The sequence below is a fragment of the Sprattus sprattus genome (genome assembly GCF_963457725.1).
Source record: "Sprattus sprattus genome assembly, chromosome: 13".
Lineage (NCBI taxonomy): Eukaryota > Metazoa > Chordata > Actinopteri > Clupeiformes > Clupeidae > Sprattus > Sprattus sprattus.
The window spans coordinates 16,727,091-16,752,279 of record NC_137911.1 but is presented as its reverse complement, the minus strand read 5'-3'; the positions used below and the strand labels follow the sequence as shown (position 1 = coordinate 16,752,279).

General features: G+C 41.0%; 1 protein-coding gene across 1 annotated transcript in view; it reads left to right on the top strand.

Annotated features, from left to right (window-relative positions):
- The window catches only part of tdp1 (tyrosyl-DNA phosphodiesterase 1), a gene marked incomplete at its 5' end in the record, with an annotated part of 27,536 nt that extends 7,558 nt beyond the window's left edge, over positions 1-19,978 (top strand). Inside the window, 6 exons of the mRNA XM_080849980.1 lie at positions 931-979; positions 1,271-1,337; positions 2,550-2,657; positions 7,657-7,759; positions 15,232-15,337; positions 19,716-19,978. Coding sequence (XP_080706106.1) covers positions 931-979; positions 1,271-1,337; positions 2,550-2,657; positions 7,657-7,759; positions 15,232-15,337; positions 19,716-19,789 — 507 coding nt within the window. The 3' untranslated portion in view covers positions 19,790-19,978. The remainder of the gene's footprint in view (positions 1-930; positions 980-1,270; positions 1,338-2,549; positions 2,658-7,656; positions 7,760-15,231; positions 15,338-19,715) is intronic.
- Positions 19,979-25,189: the final 5,211 nt, after the last annotated feature.

The window sequence follows — 25,189 nt, the reverse complement described above, 5'->3', positions numbered from 1 at the left end:
CTCAGAAACTGAATAACACATTAGATTCTCGCTGCAGATGGATGCAAATTAAAAAAGCACGGCACAGGTCCGTTGGAAAAACTCACTTGATTGTCAGAAAGGCTATTTCCAGCCGGTCTTTTGTGTCCAGGCTGTTGGCTGGTGCGAGTGAGTGCCTGGATGGTGTTGATTTAGTTTTCAGTAGAAATAATGAAACTCTGTGTCAAAACCCTTAAAGGGATAGTTTGGTTTTTAAGACATGAATCTGTATGGCTTCCCCGTCACCAGTGTCATGCAATCATGAAAAAAAACATGGTAGTGGAAAAAGTGGAAAGTTGATTCGCGAAAGTTTGATTCACCAAAGTTGCCTGAGAGAAATGTCCGTCACAGGAAAACGATGCTTTATGTCAATTTTATCAAATGTTGTCTCAGTTTTCATCGTTTTCCTGTAACGGACGTTTCTCTCAGGCAACTTTGGTGAATCAAACTTTTGCGAATCAACTAGAGTAGGTAGACTCAAGCTGTGAGGTTGCAGTATCGAGCGTATTGAAAATAGGGCCAAGTGATAACGAGGTGTGACTTTTTCCACTACAATGTTTTTGGGATGCAAATATATCACTCTTTTGAACACATAATGTTTTGGGAAGAGAAGCATTTTATTTTGCTTGGTCTAGCAAACCTGCCGGACTACTTTCGGTTTGACCAAAACTGGACGAGAACTCTGCTCACAGGACGCTGTCGGGGGTAAGTGATGCATGATTGCATGACACTGGTGACGGGGAAGCCATACAGATTCATGTCTATCCCTTTAACAATCAGACAAGAAAGTGATCATTTAACCATATAATTATGATCAGCCTTGAGAAGGATGAAGAATGCTGTTAGTGGACCTCTGAGGGAGGGGTGTGTTGAATGACACGTTTTCATGCCCACATGGCTTCTCTCTGTCAGGTGTACCCCTCAGTGGACGACGTGAGGAGGAGTCTGGAGGGCTACCCAGGTATCCATGTTTGCTTCCTTTTACAATTGAAATTTACGGTTATTAATTTAGCAGAAGCTCATGTCTAAAGCGGCTCACAGTACGGTACATGTTTTCAGCCTCCTGGGTATCAAACCTGTGATTTTGGCGATACTCAAATCTTGCTCAACTAGTTGAGCTACAGAAACATTTAATCTAGATGTGTGTTGTTATAATGCCTCAGTGGAGTCTTACCTGAAGTAATCTTTGTTTGTGTGTTTGTATGTGTGTGTGTGTGTTTGTGTGTGCACCTGCGTGTGTGTGTGTTTGCAGCCGGAGGCTCCCTGCCCTACAGCATCCAGACAGCCCAGCGGCAGCTCTGGCTTCACAACTACTTCCAGTGAGTAGCTTAGCCAACTTGGTCATTCCACCTCAAACAAACAAACAAACAAACAAACAAATGCCTTCTGCTCAACCATCTCAGATTGCCTTTAACACATGAAGTGACATAACAAACTAAATTTAGCAAAATTTCAGCTTGACATATCACATACTTTCTGAGGAAAAATAATTCTGAACATAGTACCCCCTTGCCATTTTTAGCACATTCACAGACAAGGGCAAAGTTTTAAATTTATTATTTATTATCTCAAAAAGCTTTCATGCTGGAGGCTTTCATGCTGGAGGCTTCAAATTTTGAATTGATTATAACCTCTTTATTTAGTTTCCTGTTAAAAAGGTGTGAAGCCCTAATTTAACTATCCTTTTACATAGCAATACACATCCACTTAAGCTTTGTACGCACATACACATAAACATATATTTTTATAGTTTTGTGTAGTACAAACCCCCCTTTTCTTTGAGACACCTAATCAGCAACCCGTCCTCGTGTATTTGAGGGGGTTCAAGCCATGGGATCTGTAAAGCGCCTAGAGACAATTTTATTAATCAAATAAAATTGAATTGAATAAAATTGAATTGTATGCGGATTTCGTAAATGTATAGAGTGGTTCTTGATGGAACTGATAGTGTTGTCTTGCTAATGTCACCTCCTGGGGATGAAAAGTTGCCCATCTGGACCTCCTTCAACTTATTGGCTCATTTCTGTCTTTCTAAAATGGTATCCTCACCTGCCGGCTGTTTTTACGGCTAATTAAGACAACCCTTCAAATGGTGAAGACTTTCAAATGGCAGAGTGCAAAAAACACTGACAAAGGACTTGCAGTATAGAGCTGTTCTGTAGTCTTGCCCATACACAAACTGTGTATAAAAGAATAAGGGGAGTGAATAGTTCAACGAGGATATTGACTCACCTACGTGATCCAGCTGGTCTCATCCTGCCAGTCAGGAAGATGTGCTCTTCAGCGAAATAGTCTGCCTTTTAACACCAGCACTTAGGGAATACACAGACAGCCGATTCATGGAAAGGTGAAAAGACATGTACCAGCCAGTCATGTAAAAGTGAGGGTTGTCATGGTGACAAAGGTTATCTTTATTTCTGGAGTTCTGTCACACTGGCAAAGGTTAGCCTTGGAGTGTTGTCAGGGAGATAGAGGTTAGTTGTAGTCTTGGAGTGTTGTCGTGGTGATTAACAGTGGCTGTTGTGTTTCAGTCGGTGGGGTGCAGAGACAACAGGAAGAAGCCATGCAATGCCCCACATCAAAACCTACATGAGGGCTTCTCCAGACTTTACAGAGCTTGCCTGGTTCGTAGTCACTAGGTAAGTGACTCCATCATATACAGTATATCAAAAATGTATGTATACACTGTATTGATGTGATGTGTAGATACAATGTCAACCCATAATCCATAGGAACAATCTCGATGTCTTTGCATCATAACCTCTCAAGGATGCCACTGTTTAATGGACAAAAAAAAACATGGCTTCTCTCTCAAGCTGTAACTAAGGAGTTGTAAAATATTCATGGCAACTACATAAAGACCTTTGCTCGCATTATGAATGGATATCTTTCAAACAGAATATGTAATATTGTTGTCTCCTGTCTCAAGGCATGCATTGCCAGATTTTTTTCAGCAACCTCCCCAAAGAATATGATCCTTTCAGTACAGTCCATTCAAACACATTCCACACACTTTTAAACAGTGTGGCTGTTGAAGTGTTGAAGGGGTGTCTATATTCTCAGTTCACACTGTCGTATCAGAAAGGCAAAGTTATTCATGCAGTATTTGGCTGTCTCTATGTCTCTGTTGTCGAAGATGAAAAAAGTGTCCAACATTTATGCTGAAATCCAAAATGTCAACAATCCCTTATAAACCGCTCAGTTTGCAAATAGCCAGTAGAGAACTGAGACATTAGTATGCAGTATTAGTATGCATAAATAGACAGTCTGTCAGCAGTATGTGTGAGGGAAGTTGCAAGGAAGACTTGACAACAGATCGCAACCCACAGGCCCTTGAAAGACTCTCAAGTGGCCCTAATTAATTCCTGTTAATCGCTCCTCTTTTTTTGAGGGTTTACCCCTGCTGAAAGAGCATGCTATTATGGAGAAGAGCTTTATGAATAACCATCTGTTCGCTAAATGGTGCGCATGACACTACTGAAATATATGTGCCAATCAGTGTCTGGGTATATTTAGTGGCTACACATTTATAGAAGCTGGCCCTAACGTGATGTAGTTCTTTAAAAGGCGTCAGAAGCCAAAACTTGAAGAAATGAAGATTGAAGAAGAAGGGGGGGAAAAACACCTTCTGAAGCCCTTCTGAAAACTGCTGACCTTCAGTAGACTGTTGACTGTTACATAGACTTACACTACAAAAAAAAAAAAACACTTAAATTCCCTTTGCTTTGCCCCTGAAACTATGCCAAAGTGCTTTATTTGCAAACAGGCTCCCTTCATTTTTAGGAATATTGAACGGTATGTGTATTGCAATATCAAAAGTAAGGTAAGAAAGATGAGCCTTTTCAGTTATATAAGGGGTAACTGTTTAAAATAACACTATGCAACAGTTTGACACTTTTTGAGGTATGGTTTTATAGGCAACTAGTTTTGGTACCATCTTCAAATTCTTTTTGATAGCATATGGTCATGTGAAGGACAGAAAAACACCTGTGTCTTTTCCATTTGTCATCCAGGATATGCCCATTGTAGTTCTGTATATCAGGCTGGAATACCCTGCAAAAATGGAAGAGAAGCTTTCACAGCATGACATTGCCAGCTATACTGCAAGCTTCTATCAGTGTCGACTGGGTGGTGTTTGGAAGGTTTTTGCCTGCCTTTTAAGTAGTTAGCTTGCAAGTTTTGGAACAGAACTCCTTATTGCTGCTTTAAGGGACAAATTCATTGTTTTTACCCTTTAAAAAAAACTTTAATCAGTGCACAAATCTGCTTTAATTTCCCACTGAGAAATTATTATTATTTTTAAGGATAATATAAGGTATAAATTAAGGGGTCCTGTTTTGTAGTTATTTGCCCAGATATCTGTGTTTACAGTCTGCTTTGTTATACAGAAAGGATTTGTGTGTGTGTGTGTGTGTGTGTGTGTGTGTGTGTGTGTGTGCGTGTGCGTGTGTGTGTGAGTCATGCATGTATATATTTACTTAGCCCTTGCCATGTATGTTTATGTCTGCTTAGTCACATGGCGGCACGTCTCATTGGCCATTGCCAGGCACTAGAATCATATCCATTTTCCACCATGGCACTTTTATGTCTAATCCTTGTTTATTCATGTCAAGTTTAATTTGAGTGGACGTTTGACGCAGTGGACTCTGCTCCAGGGATCTTATGGTTATCGCCTTCGCTCCGGAAACTTCTTTTGAAATGTGCCTTGTAGTATGTGAAGTGTGAATGATCTCGGAGTGTTTTTCCAGTAAAGATTAGTTTTGGTGTTAAAATGCAGTGGACATGGACTGAGGATTGTAAAATGCAGTGAGGTATTACAAATACATGCTTTGCCATTTGACACATGCATAAAGCACTACCCTTAATTCTTTCATAAGAGTGGCAGTGGTTGGAAAAATTGAAAATTCCTTATAGATTCGTGTAAAAAGCCAATATAAGTCAATTATCTGAAATGATGGAAATTCAATGACAGTGCTGCGCCACTCCATTCTTCCTTTAATAGAGAGTGAGAGACACAGGCTGTGGTGGAGAGGAGGGAAACGTCCTTGGAGTCTCACGCTGAAATAACTATTTCTCATTGTGGGAGCTCAGTGAAAATAAATGCGCAGGGTTTTTACTTATGGTAAATAAAATGGTATACTTGTATGTAAACAATATGACAATAACAACTAATTGCACTTCGCATCATACAGACTTACATGTTTGATTAATCTTGGCATATTTAAAGGCCAAAATCCAGGAGAGCTGCACTATTATTCTCTCAAGGTAATTCAGTGAAAAATAGATAGTTTAAAATATAGTATAAAAATGATTCATATTAAGTATTGTTACTCACGCTGTTAAACACCATTGGACTTGGCCAAACCCCACTGGCCAGAGAAACAGGAGGAGAGGGTGGAGATGGTCACAGATTTACACCAGCTGAAATGATTTAGCTTTGCTTTGCAGGATGCAGCAAAACGTACTTCATCCATTGTCTGAGATAGACCATAAGGCCTTTAGAATAAATACAATAGTTGGCAGTCTGACCCCGACCGGCAACTGACAGAGTAGTAACCGAGCCCGGCCCGGTTTCAAAAGCCGACCACATTTATGTACTTTTCTTTTTTAAAGCTTTATCTGTCTGCAATACCGCTCTCGGCCTCTTGGCAATTTCGGCGCTATTAGTCTCACCAGGCATAGACAGTAAAAGAAAGAACACGCCTTCAATGAACGGGTTCAGACGCAACACTGGTTATCCTAAATGTGATTTATTTTATTCTCAAAAACTAACTTGTGCATCATGTGAAGCAGACACTTGACTACTATGTATAAAGATATTTTAAATATGGAATGTTCAATGTCTTATCGCACTGATGTGTCCGATCCCGACCCGAGCCCGAGTATAATTTCTGAATATTTGGCCGAACCCAGCCTGTCCTGTGTGTGTGCGTGTGTGTGTGGGCCTGGACTATGTCTTCACTTTCATGAAGATTAAAGTGTGTATCAGACAGGAGAGGTTTTTGAGAGTCTCCACTCCTCACTCTCTGCTTCTCTCAGCCTCTGTCTGCTGGCCAGGTTGGGAAACAGTTCTTTGGAGAGATCATTCATGTGCCTGTGCATTCATTGACTCAGCAATTCATGAATTTAGTCTATGAGCCTTTCAGTTATTTATTTATTTATTTATTCATTCATGTATTCATTTGTCCTTTTCACTTGACAAATTAACCTTTGACTAAGATTTTCAGTCATATCCATCACGTACATAATTTGAGGCAAAAATACAGCAAGTGATTAAGAGACTTACAGCTGGAATTTTTTTTTTATTATTATTTTTTTTAATGAGAAAAAGAGCCTGGACATGCCAAACAACATGAGTATCTCTCAATTCAGTAGGTAACCATAGTTACCTCACTAGAGTCACAATCAGTTGTCTTAGAAATGTTGTGAAAATCTGCATAAATATGACCTAAAATGGGATCTTCATTTAAATGAAAATATTTTTGTGAATAAATATTTCATAGACTTTTCTCAATTGTGATGGCTAGGTTGAACACATTCTAGGTCGTATTTATGCAAATTTTCAGAAAAAGGGTTTCAAAACTTTCTAGCACCACTGTTTGGGCAGTATACTGCAGTTTATGCATAATTAACACTATGTTCTCTCACTTGTACATTGAAGTGCTTTATTTCTGTGTACTAACTACAACTATCACAACATGATATTATTTTTGATGTTTATTATTTTTAATTATAATAACAAGACATTATTTGAGAGTATTGTGAAGAGCTGTTGGAGAATCTTACACCTGTCTATGTGATTCCTTTTTCACATAATATGATGCTGTCTGGGTAAGAAAAATAAGCTAATTCTAGAAGCTGTTCACCGAAATTATAAATAATTTTGAGGTTTCTTTTTCTCCTTCACAGCTGTATACATCCTCTCTAAATCAGAATAGCAGGGAAGTCTTAAAGGTGTGGTCATAATTGTTGACATTTGATAGCCATTTTTTAACAGCTAAATATCAAGCATGACATTAGTTCATGCGGGCTGCAGAAGTCCTCATCAGGTGACACTCAGCTGATTCACCAAGACCAATCACCATTAACTCTCTGAATTAGTCCATTTAAGCTGGTCTGCAATCATTTATAATTGGCCTACTGAGCTTGCCAAACAACATAAGAGGGGTCCTGACTGAAATGTGTCTCCTTAGGGCCCTTGCCTGGATTGCCTGAATCCGGAAAGAAATGTTGCCGGATCGCCTCGCGCCCACACAAACCCGGCAACCTTTTGAATCTGGTCTCCAGAGTGGGAAGATTCAAACCCGCTAGTAAATCCGTGTTTGTGTGGACGCCCGATCCGTACACTTTCTAACCCGATGATGTAATTGCCCCACGTCAAAGCCTCGCAACCACAGCCTAAAGCCTTATTAACCACGCTAACCGGCATTATTTCATAACTGAATTGGTTGCCATAGCGCAGCGAGAAGCAGCCTGTTAGAGCAGCTCTCCTGTTTATCTATCTATCTATTTAATTCAGTGTTGCCACACTTTAATCTATCCCTGTTTAATCTATTTGCCTCAAAGTCCTATCTGAATTGTAAGCCTGGTTTATATTAGTGTTTTTTTCTAACAGTGTACCTCTCTCGTCCGCCTCAGTGCCAACCTGTCCAAAGCCGCCTGGGGAGGACTTGAGAAGAACAACACCCAAGTGATGGTCCGCTCATACGAGTTAGGAATTCTCTTCGTACCGTCCGCTTTTGTAAGTTTCTCCGCCTCAACTTCATCTGAAAAATAGACTCCTAAAAATGTCTTTTTAAGTCCCAACTGCAACTTTAATTAACTGTGGCTGTCACTGTGTGTGTGCGTGTGTGCCTGTGTGTGTGTTTTATATTCTCAAACTGAATTTTTAATGACCGGGAGATGTTTGAACAGAATGAAGTGAAGCAGAGCTTTACTGTCTAGTCGTTTGTTGGGATTGTGTCTTCGAAAGGCTCAAGACCTTTTTTTACCAATGAACAGAAAGGCAGTTCAGTCTTTGGAGTGTGCATTGTCCTGCAGTAAAGTGACAACCTGTCAGCTGTCTCAAGACTCAAAATAAGACTGGTTTTCTGTATGTGTATGCAAAGCACAGGGGACATCTTTACTCCTCTTTCTCCTTCGTGTCTGTACTTTTGTGGGGTCCTCACCTACTCAAAGGGTAATTCGTCTTTGTTGTCAGGGTACGCTTTAGAATTACTTCAAAAGTTGCTAAGCAACAGTCTGGTTCAGTTCTCAGCCCTGAGAAGGGGGGAAGGAGAGTATGAAATAGGACACTGCAAGCCTGCCATAGTGTCTCTCTAGTAGTCTCTACCAGAAGTTCTGAAGCAAGTAAAAAACGTATTTCGTAATTTTTTCCCTGCGACCACTGGTCCATCAAATGTCTGTCATTGAAGAGAGAAGGGGCAGATTCATGACATGTTCAGATCGATTACCTGCTTTCGACAAAAAATATGTTACAGTTGAGGACTCAGTTCATGCAGTTCATGTGTGCATTTCTTGTCTGTGTTTTAGTGCACAGCAGTATAATGTGAAAACAAGACCAAGGCTACTTCTGCCAAAGCCATTACAGAGCTGTAATTTGTGTCCGGTTATAGAAAGACATCTTGCAGTCAAACAATCATGCTTCATTTTAGTCTGTACTCTCCATTCTGAACCTGAAAACCTCCCTGAAGGTCTGTCCAAGTCCTTAAGAACTGTTTCTTCTATGAAGTGATCATAGTTGGACATTTCAACCTGCTTATCAATGATGCTTATATGCATGGCCATTTAATTTCTTTACTGAATCTTTTAATTTTAAGCAGCATGCGACATGTGTGGCTATTCTTTGGACATTGTCCTTTCCTCCGGGACTAGATATTGAGCTTATCTGTTGTGAAAACCTTTTGATCATGAATGTTTTTTTTTTTCTCTTTGTAAATGCTGACCCTTTGTGTCTTATACGAATGTTGTGTCCTCGCATCATTACTTAGAAAAAGGCTAATCAGTTCTCAGTGCATTTTTTGCTGGGATCTTAAGACAAATCTTACTGTTGTTACTGTTCTTAATGCAGTCATTTAATGAGCACTGCCAAAGTGCCCCCCTTTGATGGTCAAGACTAGGGCCATCTGCAACACTTGACAGACGCTGTCTGAAACAGAAATGTGGCAGGACTGAACGTATACGGAAAGCCACTGGGCTATAAGTGCATTGCCTATATCTTAAAGATGTCCTACATTGTTTTAATGTTCTTGCTTGGTGGAGTGGTTCAAATGTGCTAAGACTAGCATGGAGATAATTGTTTTACAGTCTAAGGATCCAGTGGTCAAGAACACTGCTGCAACGGTAAAAACAGGGAAGAAGCGGAATCCACGAGAAACAGTTCAACATGCACAGGGCACATTACAGCATAGGTGTATCATTGGGCAGATACAGAGTGGAATAGCAGGGTTTGTATTAGGTTACAGTTGAAAAGCTTAGGTTAAGCTACATTGCTTGAGAGGAGGCAGTTGGCAACTAAGAAGAGGAAGAAGAGGAAGCTAGTTGAGCAACAGCGGTTTCTCAAGCAAAGCAAGGGCAATGGATGAACTGTCATGAGGTCAAGATGGGATGAGATTAAAGGTAACCACGTCACATTCATCGTTGGAGCCACATACAATGACCTCTCAACTCCGCAGAACTTTAATCAGTGGGTGGGTGACGGTGGAAACTGCGTTTGGATGTTGGCTCATCAAAACACATTCAGTCTGGGTGCAAAACTAGCCGGACCCAGGGTCACTACAGGTGGAGGTTTTAAAACAATTTGCGTGTTCAAGAAAAAATAAATTGAGGTTAACAGGTCGACTCTTGACCAGACCACTTTTTCAAAATGTAATGAGTTAGACATTTAAGATGGATGTTGTGATAAATAATGAGGATAAAATAGTGTGTGGGCGTGCGTGAGTACGCACATGTGTGTACATGTGTTTATATGTGTGTGGGTGTGTATCGGGCTAATGCATTTGCCTTAGAGCTGAAATCCTTCTCAATTCCTGGTCAGGGTGTTCTTATACCACGACAGAACCTTCTGTTCCTGCCTTGTTGCCAAACTGGTATAAAAAGCAGCTCCATGATCCTCTGCGACATAGCCATTCAGAAAGAAACGAAATTGTCTTCAGATACATCTCTGTCATCCTCGCTCTCAGTATAGGGTCTGAGCTTCGGCTCAGGTGCCCAGTAATGCCAGGAGGGGTGCCCACAAATTGCCCGTGTGAAGCCAGGAGAGTGTCAGTGGGTGTGATGGCTGGCGTAGTGTTGGCACTCTGAGACTGGCACACTGTTGTTTGCCGAAAAGCTACTGCATTTCCGGCGTCTGAAAGTCATCTATTAGCGACATGCCTCTGTAACATGCCACTCCACATGTCTGCCAGGATGCTTTCATAGCGGGATGCTGACAAATGATGCCACTCCTGCTCTAAGGCGAGTCAAGTCCAGGCATCACAGCATGGTGTGTGTTTGTGTGTGTGTGTGTGTGTGTGTGTGTGTGTGTGTGTGTGTGTGTGTGTGTGTGTGTGTGCAGGGGCGGTTTTAGCAAATTGGAGGCCCTGGGCAAAGAACAATGTTGAGGCCCCCCCCCCAAAAAAAAGAAATCGTTTTAATGTTATGTGGAACTGACATTTATTGTGAGTATATGACTTTAACAATTTAACAGTTGTAAATTATTTGAATTATGAGGTTTTGAGCGCAGTGTTTAAGTAGTGTAACTTTTTTATTACTTAATCAAAACAATGTTACTTGTACAGTTTGTACAGGTCCTGTTTTAACCATTTCAATTCTCTCTCTATCTGTTCATTTGTCACGCCATAGGGGTCTTCACTAATCACTGTATCACCACCATTGATGTTACTCACATTGTTGACATCACTGCTGTCGTTATCAGCCAGCTGTGCTTGAGCTGTGTTCATGACCATGGCAGTTTCATGCGTGTCGTTAGTGCGGGTGTGACAGTGTCTCGGATATGGGCAGCTGTGGTACATGATGGCTCACCGTTTGTAGAAGCAAAGCAGGCAGAGCTAGTTGGTGTCACTACAAGCTGTTTGTCTGCTGCTGCTGCTAGCAATCGCTAAACTTAGCATAGCTGCACTTGAAACATTATCAGATGAACTCGACACATTATCAGATATTTCTTCCACTTCCACGGACGAATTCCTTGATTGGAAATTGTGTGTTACCTTAGGTAATTTCTCCCTGAACTTGTCATCCTGCCCTTTCCTCTTTCTTTCCACTTAAAAAACGTTTCACACTTAACTTTGCAACCACACACGTCACCACACGAAAAATGGTCAGTGACAGAAAAGTCACGTGACCTGGAATAATTTGTTCCATGATGGAATTAAGATACATGATACTGAAAAGAAAATAATCGTTTTTCATGATTATTATGAATTGTCATTATTTTGCAATGACAAGTGATCTATTTTAATTAGCAAAAAAAAACAACAAAAAAAACGGAAATACGACAAGGCCCCCCTGGTGCCCGAGGCCCTGGGCAACTGCCCGGTTTGCCCGTTCGTCCGCTCCGCCCCTGTGTGTGTGTGTGTGTGTGTTTGTGTGTGTGTGTGTGCGTGTGCACGCGATATGTGTGTGTGTGTGTGTGTGTGTGTTTACTCCCCTACAGTGCAGGGTAAAAGTTTTGGAGAACTCCTGAGTTCTCCAGCTTGTTATAAAAAACAGCTAACAAAAAGCATCTAAGAACTGGCTACAGTTGGAGCACCTCTGATGTCAGCAGAAAGTTGGTTCTAGAGCTAAGCAGCATAGCAGCTTAAGGCTGCTTCATCATGTTTAGTTCTGACAGTAGGTATTACCAATAGATATTTCTCCAGGGAGGTCTAGTGGTCTGAGAGGTCTAGCAGGTGTACAGCTAAAAAAATATTGGAGATTTAATTTGTCCCGTTTATTTATCTATAAACAAGCCTCAGCCAATTCTGTGACTTCAGGAAGACAGTGTACGAACTTAAGTATTGTAGTTATGTGGTCAGTTATTTTTGTTCTGGCAGCTGCATTTTGTACAAGCTGAAGCTGTTTTAAAAAAAGACCATTGCTGTAGTCAACCCTGCTGGAGATAAAGGCAAATAATTTCTTTTTTTTAATCATATTTCGACAAGGCCTCTAAGTTTGTAACCCCTCTGTCATTTTGCATCCTAGTTATCAACCTTTGTCACCACAGGCCACCCCAGCATTCACTGCACAGCGGATGGGGTAAATGTGGTGGAAGAGGGAGAAAGACAGACAAAATGAGATATGGAGGGAGAGACTGAGAATGATAGAGGGAGCAGGAGAGAGAATATCAAGGAGAGGGAGGGAGCAGCAAAGAAGGAGAAAAGGCACAGATAGAAAGGGACACAGAGAATAGATATAACTGAGAGTGTAAGAGAGAAGGAGAACAAGAGACACAATGAAGAGATCTAACATAGAGTATGGAGTAGGAGAAAAGGACTTTGTTGCTCTCTGCCATTTTGTCCAACCAATATGTATGTACAGTGCCGCTCTTTAAGTTTATGTTGGAACTAACCACAATGATGGTTACACACATGCATGATGCATACATACAGTGCCACTTGAAAGTATGTGAACCCCTTGAGTAGTTAAGGGTTTTCTGTTGTTTTACCATGATTTTTCAATTTTTTCATTACCAATTTTCAAAATATGAAATGTCAGGTTTATGTTTATGAATGGCATGTACTTGTTTAGAGGGAATTGTGTGAGAAGCCAAAAAACTACATGAAACATGTAATTAATGTATGTGCAAAAGTAAGGGAACCCCCAGGTGCATTGGTAAAGTCAAGCAGATAAGAGATTCGGTGAAACATATTTGGGTGCTTAATTAGTCAATTAAGCAAACCAATCAACTGAGACATCCTTAGGAAAAGGTTTGGGCAACACAGATTAAAAGAGAGAGGAAACCAACCAGACTGCTGTAGTGCCAAGGTGCACCCACACAGATCAACAATGCTGAGAGGAAAGGAGATATCCAAGGACATCAGAAAGAAGGTACTGACAGCCCATCAGTCTTGGGAAAGCTATAAGACCATCTCCAAAAGGTTCCAGCTCCATCCATCCACTGTAAAACAAATACTGTACAAATGCAAGGCATTCAACATGACCAGCACTCTGTATAGAAGTGGACGCCCATCAAGACTAGCACCAAAAAGTACCAGAAGAATAATAAATCAGGTAAACCAATCAAATCACACATGCATCATGCATGTGTGTAACTGTCATTGCGGTTAGTTCCAACATAAACTTAATAAACTCTTAAGTCTTATTAGGTAAAACCAGCACAGACAGATTTATTGGACTCATACATTCACTGTGCAGCGCTATTGGATGTGTCTCTCGTAGCCTCAATAACTTCAGCGATGCAGATTTCCATACAATAATGTTGACACTAGATAATAACTGAAACAGTTAAGCTACTTTGCAGTGCAAGAGCATGATTGATTCACAGTGTTAATATCTGCTCCTCTTCAGTGGTCATTTTAATCTTTTAAGTGTATCCCTCCACTTCTGTACTGTACTGCAACCCTTCTGCCTGCACAGGATGGTATTAAGAACGAAGGATTATTACATAATACATCACTGATTTTTTTTCTGCCAATTACAAAGACGTGTGATTCTGAAAAGCTTGACAGGTGTAGCAACAGAGACTATGGGGGGCAGGACTTTACAACATGAATAAATATAAAGAATGGCTTTTATGGGTGGCTGCATGAAGTACCAGAGCAACAATATGAATCTTGTGGGGGAAGGTAATAGCACAGATTGCTTGGTATGAAACAGCCCTTAGAATAACACACATTCATTGTAAAAAGGCATCAAGGCCAAAACCGATTGCAGAGCAAGAATCAATTTGGAGCTGTGTTAGGCGTTGAAGCGTTGAAGCTTTAAAGCGTGAAGCCTGAAGCACGCATTAAGAAAAAAGAAGCTTCAGCAGCTGAAACTGGTAGTGAGCGTAGAGCCTAGATCTGACGTCTGTAAAAAAAACTTTACGGTCAGCATGCTTCAGCAGCACCACATGAAATATAAATTACTATTATTTACAATAATAATAAGACTGACATTCTGTAAAGGATTGTGCTAAATCTGTTTTAGGTTTTATGTGTTAGAAATAGCTTTTTATTTATTTAATTGTAGTAAGAGCTTAAAATACAATATGAAGGCTACTTCAAGCTCATATTCATTCATTCACACGCAAACAAACGTATATACGCTCCCATACACACACACATGCACAAAAAATGACCCACAACACCATCTCTTTAGACTGGGCTCTCTGTTCATCATATTGGGGTTAAATACGTTGAGGCCCTGTGTTGACTAGCCGATCACACCTGATTGTTTGTTCTGTGGTGCTGGTGACTCTTTTATTGGCTTTGGTTCCCATTCTCTGCAGCCCAATCTATTTCAGCTGTAGAGCTGCCTGTGGACCAGAGTTCCCTCAGGAACACAGCTGCAGGACATACACCAGCTATACGGCCATGCTTGAAAAACATAATTGTGTGTGTGTGTGTGTGTGTGTGTGTGTGTGTGTGTGTGTGTGTGTGTGTGTGTGTGTGTGTGTGTGTGTGTGTGTGTGTGTGTGTGTGTGTGTGTGTGTGTGTGTGTGTGTGTGTGTGTGTGTGTGTGTGTGTGCGTGCGTGCGTGTTTGTCTTAACTATTGCCCATGGTTATGCAACGTGCTCCCGCAATACCACACTCTTTCAAATGCTCAACTGATTTGTGTGTTAAAGCTGTGCTGATTTAATATAGCCAGAAATGACTCATCCTAGGACGACAATTCATACCATTTAGTCAGGGATGACTGAAAACACCCTGCTGTCACACATCTGAAACGTTTCCTTGCCCACATCCTGTTCTCCCATTGTTACCGTGATTTATTTTCTGTGTTCAGAGCACTGCAAACAAATGTTGTCTGTGATGAGACAAGATGCAACAAATTTCACAGAGAGAGAAATTAGTTTGAAAAAGTTTTCTTCTATTTGAACTGTGGCACTGTGCTTTCAGTTCGTGTTAATAATTATGCTAAATCCTTTCTCCTAAGCGGCCTTCTTCTCTAGTCTTCTCCATTTGATGCTGCAATGGCAACATGAACATTTAACAGCAATAAATCCAGACTTTATCTGATGACATGTCTCTCATCAGTGAGGCGACTGATGTCTTTGTGTGCTTGTTTTGTAGAACTTGAGCACATTCCGTGTGCAGAAGAACGTGTTCTCTGCTAATGAAGGTTCCTCTGGGTTCCCTGTGCCTTTTGACCTGCCACCTCAGCGCTACTCCAGCAAAGGTAACTTAATTATGGTCAAGAATGTCAGGAAAATCATTATGCTTATCCAGATCATCTGGCTAGTATTGAACAAGTGCATACATGCTTTTTGTCTGCCACTGCGCGCGCGGGCGTGTGTGCATGCTTGTGTGCGTGCGTGAGTTATTCTTATCTGTATTAAAATATCTATGAAATAAAAGTATTAGGCCTTGCCAGTAGCAATACACTTAAAACACACATCTCATTGTTTATTGAACTCAGCACTCCGGAATGAGAGCGCTTCGTCTTTTAGCATTGAAGTTTATTTCGCTGTCAGAGAAAGAAAGACATCTCACGGGCACATTGTCTTCGGGTGCTGAGTTCTGAGCATCATCAGCAATTCAAATCTTTGGAAATGTTTCGGGAGAACCAGCTTCCTTCCACTACTGTTGATTTTTGCATCTTGATGGTGTTTATGTACTGCCTTTGACGAGTTCTTAAACAAGCAGCCAAAATTAATAATTCGTTAGTTTTAAGATGTCTCGATCATTCTTGATGAATGTCACTCATCCTATACGTCAAGGTGTGGTGCCTCTTGGATAATAGCTGAGTTCACCTTTAACCAAAAAATGTCCAGCATTACCACATAAAGTTATCAGTGTATTAAAGAGCACCTTTGGTATGTTTAGAACATGACTATGTCCTGTGTTTCCCTTGTTGGTTGCCCTGGATAAAAGCATCTGCTTAAATAATATATGTAAATTAACAAATATCATGTGAATTCAAAATTTTTTGGGCTTTGTCCAGAACTATGTAATGGCTGGCAAAGTCAATGGACAGATTCAAAAGGGGCAAATTGCAGGACATTGAAACCATGATCAAAATGAAAAGCAGTGTTCTTTTTTTGCCAAACTTCTAGTCTTTTCTTTGAATCTTAGAAAGGTAAGTGACAGGTGGGACTTTACTTGGTATTTCATTCTGAATGGTTGAAAGCTTTGTTTAATGAGGGGTTTCGGAATTCAGACAGTGAAATGAAGTCGGAAACAAGTCCAGCGCTGACATAGCGATACCCATGTAGGGAGCGTTCCAGAGAACGCCGTCTCTGATTAGAACATTCTTCCCATGCCTTCTTTGGTTTCACCTGACTTGCTCTCATCTCATCTCGGGGATCTATTGACACAGCCAGAGTTGGTGTCGAACTACACAAGCTGTAGTCATTTCCTCAGCAGAGTTGGCGAATGAAAGCTATATGATTTTAGTGCAGTTTCGTCCCAGCGATCTGATTGCAGCATCTTCTAATTGCGGAGCGAGAGAGAGCCCGTTGGGGGGGTAAACAGTAATCACAGCGTCAGCTGGCCTCACCCTCCTGACTTGGCTCCTGACCTGGCTCCTGACCTTTAATCACACGTTTAGTGATGGCGGCACCGTCACAGAGGGTGTCATCACTTTATGAACCCATGCAGAGGGACTCTCGTTTCTATGGCAGCGTACGGCTTTAATGATGTTTTTTCTTTTCCGCATCGGTATGTGTGAATATGAAGAGAGGAGGCAGAGGTTTGGGAACCAAGTTCCAACTTCCCAGTTCCAATGGAATGCACCATAACAACTGGGCTAGCTGACCAAAATAGAAATATGGTGAAATCCAGAGTGTCTGGTGCCCAGAGGTGGTGGAGATGGTCTTATATTTCAGCCTCATGCGACGAGGAAGTCAATGTCTTTTTCTCTCATTGAAGTAAAACAGCGGGACAGAACAATACAGAGCACGACAAAACAATACTGACCTATTGGTTCTGTGAAACACAGCATAACTAATGTTACCCGCCTTTCAAGCAGAAACAGAGAACCTCTGCATCTGACTTCATGCCTTTAAACTCTCTGAGGTCTCTGCACCGTCCCACTGTTTGGGACTTCATGAAAGAAAAAAGTCAGCAAATGGCTGCCACATGAGTGTACACCCTCCCCCACTCTTTCCCACTTTTTAGCATTTTTTAAGTCACTTCAAAGGATTGCGAAAGAAATGCTGTCGTGTCCAGGCATCATGTGCCATTCACCTTCCCCATTGAAGCAGGCTGATGAGACGTGCCAGGGGAGGAATGAAGGTATGCAGGGCTCGCTAAAGCCTGAAGCTCTCAGCGTGATTGACATGAATGTACAGTGGACAGTGTAGTGTCGAGGCTGAGGTGGGGGAGGAGAGATGGTCGGATGAACAATGGCCTTGTGAAAAATGATTGGGGTTCGAGCCTCTGTGTTAACAGCATTTGTCACTATTTCTATATCATCTTTTATCACTATATATATATTTTTATTTTTCTCTCTTTTATCCATCTGTCTTGCTGTTTCTGCCTGTCATCTTAGTCTCCTCTTACTGGCTTCTCTCTTTCTCTCTAGCCTATTCTCTTTCCTCCATCCAATGGGTCTGATTTTACTGCTGTTGCTCTCCTGTGCACCAGAGGAATGTTAAAGCATGCATGCCTGTGTCTCTGTGGCACGTCTCATGCCCGCTGGCGTGTGTGTGTGTGTGTGTGTGTTCAACCAGTAGTGCACGGAGCCGACATATGAACATCACGTGTGCAAAGCTAACGTCTTTGTCGTTGTAAACGTCCAACTGTGTTTATTTGAGACATAGTAGTGTGCCGTATGGAAGGCACCGCACTGCTTAGGTGCTGATCAGTGCAAGGCATGTTTATTATGACTCAGTAGGCTGCTAAAATCAGTGGGCAGCTTGCTCTGTAATTGGAGCGTTTAACTCTGTTCAGAGTCTCCGGTAACCCGTAAGCTGGATGAAAGGAGTTGGGAGGAGTGGGGAGCAGGTTTGGCGTGGGGGGTGTTACTGAAGTGGGTTAATTACGGGGTAAGCAGTAGCTTTCAATCAGGTCCCTCCTCATTCTCTTCATGGCTGGCACAAGCCTTTCCTGCCATCCAAGGAGGCGCCCAAGATCGACTCCTGCATGTGTTGGGTCACCTCTGGTCAACCGCAGTTGGGGGTTGTGAGCACAGTAGGACAATAGGAGCTGTCCAATGAGGGGTCCCCATATAGTATGGGATGGGATTAAAAAAAGACAACACACGTGTGTTTCTGTCTCTGCTACCCCTCCCACCCACGCCTATCTACCGCTGTCAGCACTCCACACTCCCACACCACAGACTAATGACACCCCTTGACCAGTATGGTTCCAGACCACCTGCCATGCCCGGCACCCACATGGAACATCAGTCAGAGCGAAAGGAGGAACAGTGGCATTTCAGTTCAATCGGACTTTAATCAACATTTAAATGCCATGCAAGTCCATCAATAGATAGCTTGTTGCCGACGGTTCAAAATAGCTACTAATTGCAGTGCATTAGATTTTGAAAAAAAGAATATCTTGGGAAGCTTTCATTGTGACTTTTTAATCATGGGAAATGGTTGTGATGGAAATGCTTGGTATTTTTAAACACGTTTCGACGCATTAGCTGTCGCTACTTAATAAAGCTTGAGAAAAATGTTGTCAGACATCTTTGGTCCACTAAAATCCAAAGTGTATCTGGATATTATACACTGCTAAGATGATCTTCCAAACGTCACACACCGCATTCCAGGACTGTTTACACACAGAGGCTACTAATTCATATCTAAATATTATCTGTAGAATTGATGATATTCCTACTGATAAATATCTATCTGTGGAGTTGATGATATTGTTTTAGGTTCTCTCATAGAACAGCTCATTCTGACTCACATAGAGCTAACTCCCAGGAGATGATTAAAAAGGAGAGTCAGACCCACAAGTCAGCATGGCTGTTCCCTTCCAGTTGCTCCAGTAATGTGCTTATGAAATCTCCTGGTACACAAAGCTCAGCAGTTGTTTATGAGGTTTTGTTTTTTTCTTTATTTTTCCTGCTGGTTTCCATGGACACTGGATTGTGCCAGCGTTTTCCGTTATCCTACTTCTCAGCCATGACTTTATCCCAGTGGGACGTGTAGCCGCTGGGCTAGTAGCGTTATTTGTTTGGCGCTAATTCCTGTGCAGCACGATAACCAGGATCTCCCCGTGTTTTTTAATCACAGTCACTGTAAGAAGTCCCTGCCTTTGACACTTTAGTGAGAGAGCAAATTACGTACTCGGAGTATAGTCTTTTTTCGCCATGAAGCATCATGATGTTCGACTGCACAAAGTATATGTTGCCGTGTACCATGCCCCTCTGTCACACTCTCTCTGTGTCGCTAGCCTCTACCCTTTCGTGGCTTCTTATAATAAACAAGAGACTAGGACTGAGGCTCGAACTGAAGCAATCAAATACACCTACACACACACTCACACACACACACACACACACACACACACACACACACACTCATACACATAACCACACACATACTCACACCTAACCTTAACGTTTTACCATGCTTCATGTCCAATGTGTGCTCTTGTGCCTGCAGATCAGCCTTGGATCTGGAACATTCCGTACACCCAAGGCCCGGACACTCACGGCAACATATGGGTCCCATCCTGAGGTAGTCCAGCTGTGGCATCCCCCGAATGGCTCAAGGACAATATTGAGTGGTCAGAGAGAGGGACATATGTCTGAGACACTGCCATCGGCTCTTACTGTCTGTCTGTCTGTCTGGCAGGCATCATATCACCACTGCTGAAGCTGTCTAGTAAAGCAGAGGATTCTGTCAGTCAAATAGAGTTAAAAAAGTTCTTGTTTACCTCCTGTAGTGTTGATAATTAATGTAGTGATGCCGTAAACACAAGACTCGTTAGGAAGTATCTCTTGTGTGTCACAAAGGTATGTTTTTCTTTTCTATGTTGCTAACTAATAAAACGTGTTTGTAACATGTTGATTTGTTGTTATTTGCAGCACTTAGAAAATAATGCAGGGAGATGGGAGGAACACTCACTGGGGATGCTGGAGATGCAATAGACCTGTGATCCTTTGAAATGATGCTATTATAAACAGGCTCCAATCATTACATTTCAAGTTGTCTCTAGAGAAGACACGTCAGAACTTACCGCAACCACTCATTTTAGAGCCAATTTATTGAAGATCTTTATTAGATTGCTTGGAGGATTGAAATATTACTTCAGAGACCCATGTAACTGAAATCGAAAAAAAGGGAAAATAAATGGATTGGGTTGTGTGTGTGGGGGGGGGGGGAGAGGTGAGAGAGGTGTGTGTCCTCTTAGAAGCCTAAGGGGAATTTGGATTGGTTTGGTTTTTCAACATTCATGACCAACATTCATGTGTGTGTGTGTGCCTGAATCAGTTCGTCTTTTTGTGTGATCAGAGAGGTGAGTCAGGGACTCGTGTAATTCATCGAATTGGTTGGCTGTTGTGTTCAATATTAAATTAAATCCACAACCTTTAGCAAAACTGAAACTGAATCACGGACTGCATCATACCACATCAACAATACACTGTATCAGGTATCAGCCAACCAAGTGCAACTGTGTGAGCTAAATAGTAACGTATATTATTTAGGTGATTTCTGTTGTGATTAAATCATAGAACTCAGATTTTCAGCCCAGACCATTGGAGACTCCAGAGTTTGACTCCTTTCTGAGTCAGGTCTGTTCTACAGCTGGCAGCTGTTTGAGCTGCTGTATATGGCGTTGGCAACTGCCCATCCATTATGCATGTTTCCTCCGCAAGGAGATTTGTGACATTTGATGTCACTATTTTGGAATTTGACAACAAAAACAGGCGTTCTACAGCGCTGGATGAAAAGGTCAGTCAGTATCGATCTCCAGGATCAACATGAGAGGATTCTATTTCCAGCTCAAGCTGTGAGACTGCTTACAAATGTGACACACATTTTTGGCAGTGTAAAAGAAAGAGTTTAACTCACTTCCTATTAATGATATGAGTTATGTCTGTTTCTCATTCATGATATGCTGTGGTAAATAATTACACATCACTGTGAGGTTCAAATGTAATCTTGCAGTTTCCTATCAAATGTCATAACGACTAAACAGTATTTGATGAGTCATTGATGACTGCCTTGTTAAATCCTGTACTGTCAAAGTCTGTCCTGTATCCTCTTAAAGTCGCTTGTTATTAACTAATAAGGTGGGACCTTGTCAGACTCAGGGGAGGACACTTTACTTTACACTAAAATGTTGGTCATTTGATCACTAAGGGGTGCTACAAAAATCAAAAATATGTTTTGGCTAACAACTGTTGATGCATTTGCCTGATATCATGGAGGTTCCCAATGCGTGTCAACCTAATAGATGTGGCGGCCAGGCTGGATTTTATTTAAAGGATTAAAAAAATATTCACAGGCCACAAATTCTGTTTAATATTCACCAAATTTGCAACAGAAAGTTATAACATGGATTTCAGATTTACTAAACTGTTTGTCCATTATGGCCAATTGGAATCTCCAAACACGAGCTGTGATCATATGTCGGGCCAGTCTTTTGTCAATGGACATGAAGCCTGCTGTGAATGCTTAAAGCCATGCACATGACTTACATGTACTCACATAAAGTTTCCATGGCAACAATGGGCTGCTTGACCCCCTCATCAATGCCTTCGGCTGTATGTTCAGTGTTGTTTCCTCATACATTAACCTATAGAGATCATTTTTTTTTAATCCATCAAATAATAAATGTTGACAAACTGCAATGGAAGACTGTTCTTTCTGAGTTCAAGGCTTTAACTACTCTCGTAGATTTGCAATGCTGGAAATAGTCCATGTCTTTTATAGACACTGGCATATCAACGGGTAATTTTTCTATGACATGATGTCCAAAGCAAAAGGTTTGCAGAACCTTGATGTATTTTGACCGAAAGGTCGCAGAGTATCTCATTTATTGGCTTCGGACAGACAATGGTTGCTGAAAACTGGAATAGATTTAAGCTTTGAAAGACATGACTACGCCACTCCACTCTACCAGGAGAGAGACCCCAATGAACTACCCACATCCCAGTCTCCACTCCCCTGTACCAGGAGAGAGACCCCAATGAACTACACACATCCCAGTCTCCACTTGTCCAGTCAGAAAGTCTTGAACAGCAAAGGTGCTACACAAATACTTCTTTTATTTGACAATAGGACCTTAGGAACCTTATATAAAATGACCATTTCATATCACGTCAACCCAAATAATAAATACAAAATAAATAAACACACACAAAAAAGTTTACTGTCCAGACACCAAGCTAATAATGACGGTCTTAACAACAGTGGGTAGCTACCTCCCTGCAAATTTACTTCACCCACAATTTCTCAGAGAACAATTAGTATGATAAATTGATTATACAAAAAGTGCTGCTCTATACAGTCATTGATGTACACACACTGTTTTCTAATGACCTTCCAATTGTCTTCCAAACACCACCGACTAATTAGCTGACCTGCTATCAACACGCCTCAGTGATTACGAAGGTTTTTCTTGGTCTCAATGATTGTAGTGTCTTGTAGCCATCCACAGCTTGATATCCAAATGGTGAACTCTAAATCAGGTGGTGGAAAGTAACTAAATTCATCATATACTCATTTACTATTTTAAAGTACTTGAACTTCACTTGAGTATTTCCTTGTTATGCTGCTTTACTTACCCTCCACTACATCTCAGAGGGAAATATTGCACTTTCTACTCAGTTTTAATATGATTAATACTTGAACTACATTTTGATGCTAATACGCACTTTTACTAAACCCTCATGCTGTGTATTGTCTTTTTGACAGTTTCTTTATGATTTCTAATTCTAAAGCATCCTTTGAATGATGTTGTACCACTTAGATTTATTCAAAGTAAGGGAAATTCACAAACTATTTTTAAATACTACATACTAGTGCAAATCTAAATCTCATAAATACTAGTATGTTTTGTATTTAACAATGTATTAACAATAAACAACACACATTTAATTACACATAAAATATTCATAATAAAATCTGTAACTTTACAAAGTAACACTTTAATGTGAAAATACACACATATTCATATCAATACCAACTGATTGCATTAAATGTCACCTCTAACAACTTTACCATCTCACTCATAAAATTCTGTATTACAGTCTTGGACATTCATTTTTCAGGCCTGGTCATTTTTGTTCAGACAATAACAACAAATAAAAAAATGGTTTATTTGAATTATTTGAAGAAAAAAAAACATGAATCTTACTATATTTATTTTTTTCCATTCTTGACCGGAACACAACATGAGGGGAAGTAGGATGTTTCATGAAGGACTGAGGTATTTTTCCATTGCTGCTTTGATATTTTTACTTAAGCAAAGGTTCTGAATACTTCTTCCACCACTCTCTAAATCCATCTAGCCATCAGATAGAGATAGACTCAGAGCCCCACACCATAAAACCTCCATTATCACTCATGATTGCATGTCTTTTGGAGCTCATCCCCCTTCACTCTTTCTGAGATGATGAGGTGAGGTCTGTGGCTAAATACATCGGCTACATTTTCAAAGGTTTGGAGTGAACCCTAACTACATGGCTGAACAGTTTCTTTACTGCACAATGAAATGAGCAACTGCTTTGATCTCTCCAATTAGCCATTAATATTATAATTGTGTGTACAGAGTCTGTACTACAGACCTGTTGCATCTGACAATGCCCACAGCTGTTCAAATGTATGATCAATAGAAGTAATCTATGGAACTATGTTTTTAATATCAGACCATAGTAAGCGAATTATTTTTGTATCAGGCCATAACACCAAGACTTGTTATCTTATGAAAGATATGTTTATGAAGACCATGTAAAAAAGTTCTTGATGGGCTCATAACAGCAAATATAACGTTGAGGATATACTGTATTTCAGTTTGAACACTGGGGATTCGTGCCAACCTAAGCACAACCTAATGTTGTTACGCGATGTTGAATCGCGCATCTTGCCTTCAGCTGTGTAGCACCCCCATCTGGCTGAAAGGAGCAAGTAAACGAGAGCATCAATCATATCGGTCATCTTCACAACTTACTTTGCTATCCGCCCTGCGTTAGATCAAGGGGGAAACACACTAGAAGAACATTGTTACAGTGGATACAGCTCAGTACTTCGTTCTATATTCATCACACTTTTACAAGATTTTCAACGTGCAACATGTGGCCTTATTATTCACCAAGAGTTATTGCGTTTAGCATTAGTCAGGTGTGAGTGGTTCCTGGTGTAGTAGCTCCAGTGAATTGATCATATGGTTGTTGTTCGGTTTTTTCTTGACATATATCATACGGCTTGGACTAGGGAGAGAGAAACGGGCGCAGTAGCCTATGCAACGATCATTGATTGCTTCCTTAACTGAAACGACTGCTGAAAGGTTTCTACCTAAGAGGAGCCGATGGTCACGATTCGAAAGTGTCCAGGATTATCAGGATGAAGAGAATCACGCACTTTCTCGTTAAAGAGTCGAAATACATACTCCGTTGTGCAATAAGGAGGTGATGTAAGGGTGCCTGTTTTTTGCAGCCTTAATTTTCTCTTTCAGCAGCAATAACGGAGGCTACTTCGCGAGTGACAATTGCCAAAAGGCTGTTCCTTATCTCTATCGCCACCTAATTACTGCTTGGAATTTTTCTTTTTGCTGTTACTGGATGCAAAACGTAGTTGTGGTCCAGTTTTTTGTATCGAGATGTTTCTCATGTGGAATTTGGGCTACAGTACACGGTTACAATTGCCTTAAATGACTGTTATGAGCCATCTTGAGGAAATACTGTTTCTTGCGATGAACTGGGATATGTCTTTCTTTTCTTTTCGAGAGCATACCCTTTCCACCCTCCCTGCAACGCGCATGAAACACTCATGGAAAGTAACGATTTTTAGAGCTGCGACTTTGCAATGACAGGTAGTTGGGAAAATGCATCGTTGGGAAGCTGCTCGCGTATGTTGTATATACAGAAAATGTGGAGGTTCTCTTTGATCTGTTCAACTTTAATAACATA